Source organism: Aplysia californica, unplaced genomic scaffold (genome assembly GCF_000002075.1).
Source record: "Aplysia californica isolate F4 #8 unplaced genomic scaffold, AplCal3.0 scaffold00521, whole genome shotgun sequence".
Lineage (NCBI taxonomy): Eukaryota > Metazoa > Mollusca > Gastropoda > Aplysiida > Aplysiidae > Aplysia > Aplysia californica.
This window is the reverse complement of record NW_004797791.1, coordinates 501867-503692: the sequence shown is the minus strand read 5'-3', so window position 1 is coordinate 503692 and position 1826 is coordinate 501867. Positions and strand designations below refer to the sequence as shown.

Genomic DNA, 1826 nt, shown 5'->3' with positions numbered 1-1826 from the left:
GTAGGCTTCGGCCGCCACCCGGGCAAAATTCCAAATTTCCTACCAACTGAAAATATTAGGTGTGTCCCGCGCGCTCATATGACCTATGCAGTTGCGAGCGCCGTAAAACACTTTACAAAAACCAAAAAAAACAAAGGGGTGGATGTGAACAGAGAAGTCCAAACAGGGAATCAGACTTAGACTGCTCACCTCTCGAGCTTCAACAGCTCTAAATCTGCTTCCACTATCAAGGCACGATAGTCAGGATGAGGAAAGAAAAAGCAGCAATTTCTTGTTGCACTTCCGGCACAGTATGAGCATGATATTGATAAATCAGCCCATTTACAATTCTACCGTGCATAAGAACATGTTACTATCCCCCCTTTGGGAATGGCCTAAAGACACTTCAGTCAGTGGCACCGCCCCGAAGTGGTGCAACAGTGATGAATCACATCAACCCATATTGTTACAGTAGCCACATAATTGCCTGGCTCAAAATCACATGGCTATAAATGAAACCAATCCATATTGTCTCAGTATTAACATAACCATCTGTGGGTGACAATTATAGCGATAAATGAACCCAGTCGATATCATCATAATCATATCATAATTGTCTAGGTCACTTCGTATGGCAAATATTGAAGTCAATCTATGACGTTCAACCAAAAAGAGATCCCCAACATGCACAACGTACACATGGGACATCCGAGATTTTTGGTCCTTATTTGAGAAGACTAGGAGCTTGATCCTACCCACTGCAAGAACAAGGGTGTGGAAGAGGAAAGAGATGTTCAATGTCTAGTAAATAGAATCACATCAAGATTATAAAGGTCATAGAGTGAGAGGAAGAAGCAGAACAGGGAGTTAGTTTTGTTTTAGTAGAGGTTTTACAGCACTCGCAACTACATAAGGTCATATGAGCGCCAAGGGGTGGATGTCAACAGAGAAGTCCAAACGGGGAATCAGGTTTACTCTGCTCACCTCTCTAGCTTCAGCAGCACAAAGTCTGCTTCGACTATCAAGGCATCCCGGAAATAGCGGGTCACAAGAGAGTGACAAACATACAAAAGAAGTAGAGGAAAAATGACGATAGTAGGGATTAAGAAAGAAAAAGCAGCAGTTCCCTGTTGTAGTGCAGGCACAGTTATGAGCATGACATTGTTAGATCAGCCCATTTACACATTTACTGTGCACTAGAACGAGAAATATCCCCCCTTTGGGAATGGCCTAAAGACACTTCAGTCAGTGGCACCGCCCCGGGGGGTAACAGGGAGTTAGAAACAACAGAGGGAAAGAAAAGAAGTAGGACCTACCAGTGGCGCCCTCCAACCACCCGCAGATTGAGTGATGGAAAGCACTGAGGGTACAGACAATCATACAGAACCTCCCACTTACCCACAATGCAACCTTTCCCTCCGGCGTTGATGGCCACCCCTGCGGCTCGCCCGTCGTAGATTTTGTTTTCACTGCACACGACAAAAAAGAACCATAGATATCCAGCTGGTCAAATGTACGAAGTCCAACATTTTGATCATTCTTTTTATTGCAGTTTCTTAATCTGTGGTGTTGGTTGCATGTACTCATTCAATATTTAACCAACATTCAAATTCTGAACGTCAAGAAAAGCAAGAGAAAATAGATAACGCAGGTAGGCCTACTGTGGTGTATTCTACTTGCCAACAGTCCAAGAACACCAACAACGTTAAACATTAATAAATGAAGCAACTTCTCGCGTTGGGTTCCAGAGTTTAATATAAGACTTAAACTTTACATGACTGTGACTTGTGCTGCCGTAGGCTGGACATCTTTGCTCTGTGTGTGTGTGTGTGTGTGTGTGTGTGTGT

The 1826-nt window shown here is 43.6% G+C and overlaps 1 protein-coding gene across 1 annotated transcript in view; it reads right to left on the bottom strand.

Annotated features, from left to right (window-relative positions):
* LOC101863371 overlaps positions 1-1826 on the bottom strand; it is a gene marked incomplete at its 3' end in the record, with an annotated part of 38723 nt that overhangs the window by 6454 nt on the left and 30443 nt on the right. Inside the window, 1 exon segment of the mRNA XM_035971848.1 lies at positions 1378-1448. Within this exon segment, the coding sequence (XP_035827741.1) occupies positions 1378-1448 (71 nt within the window).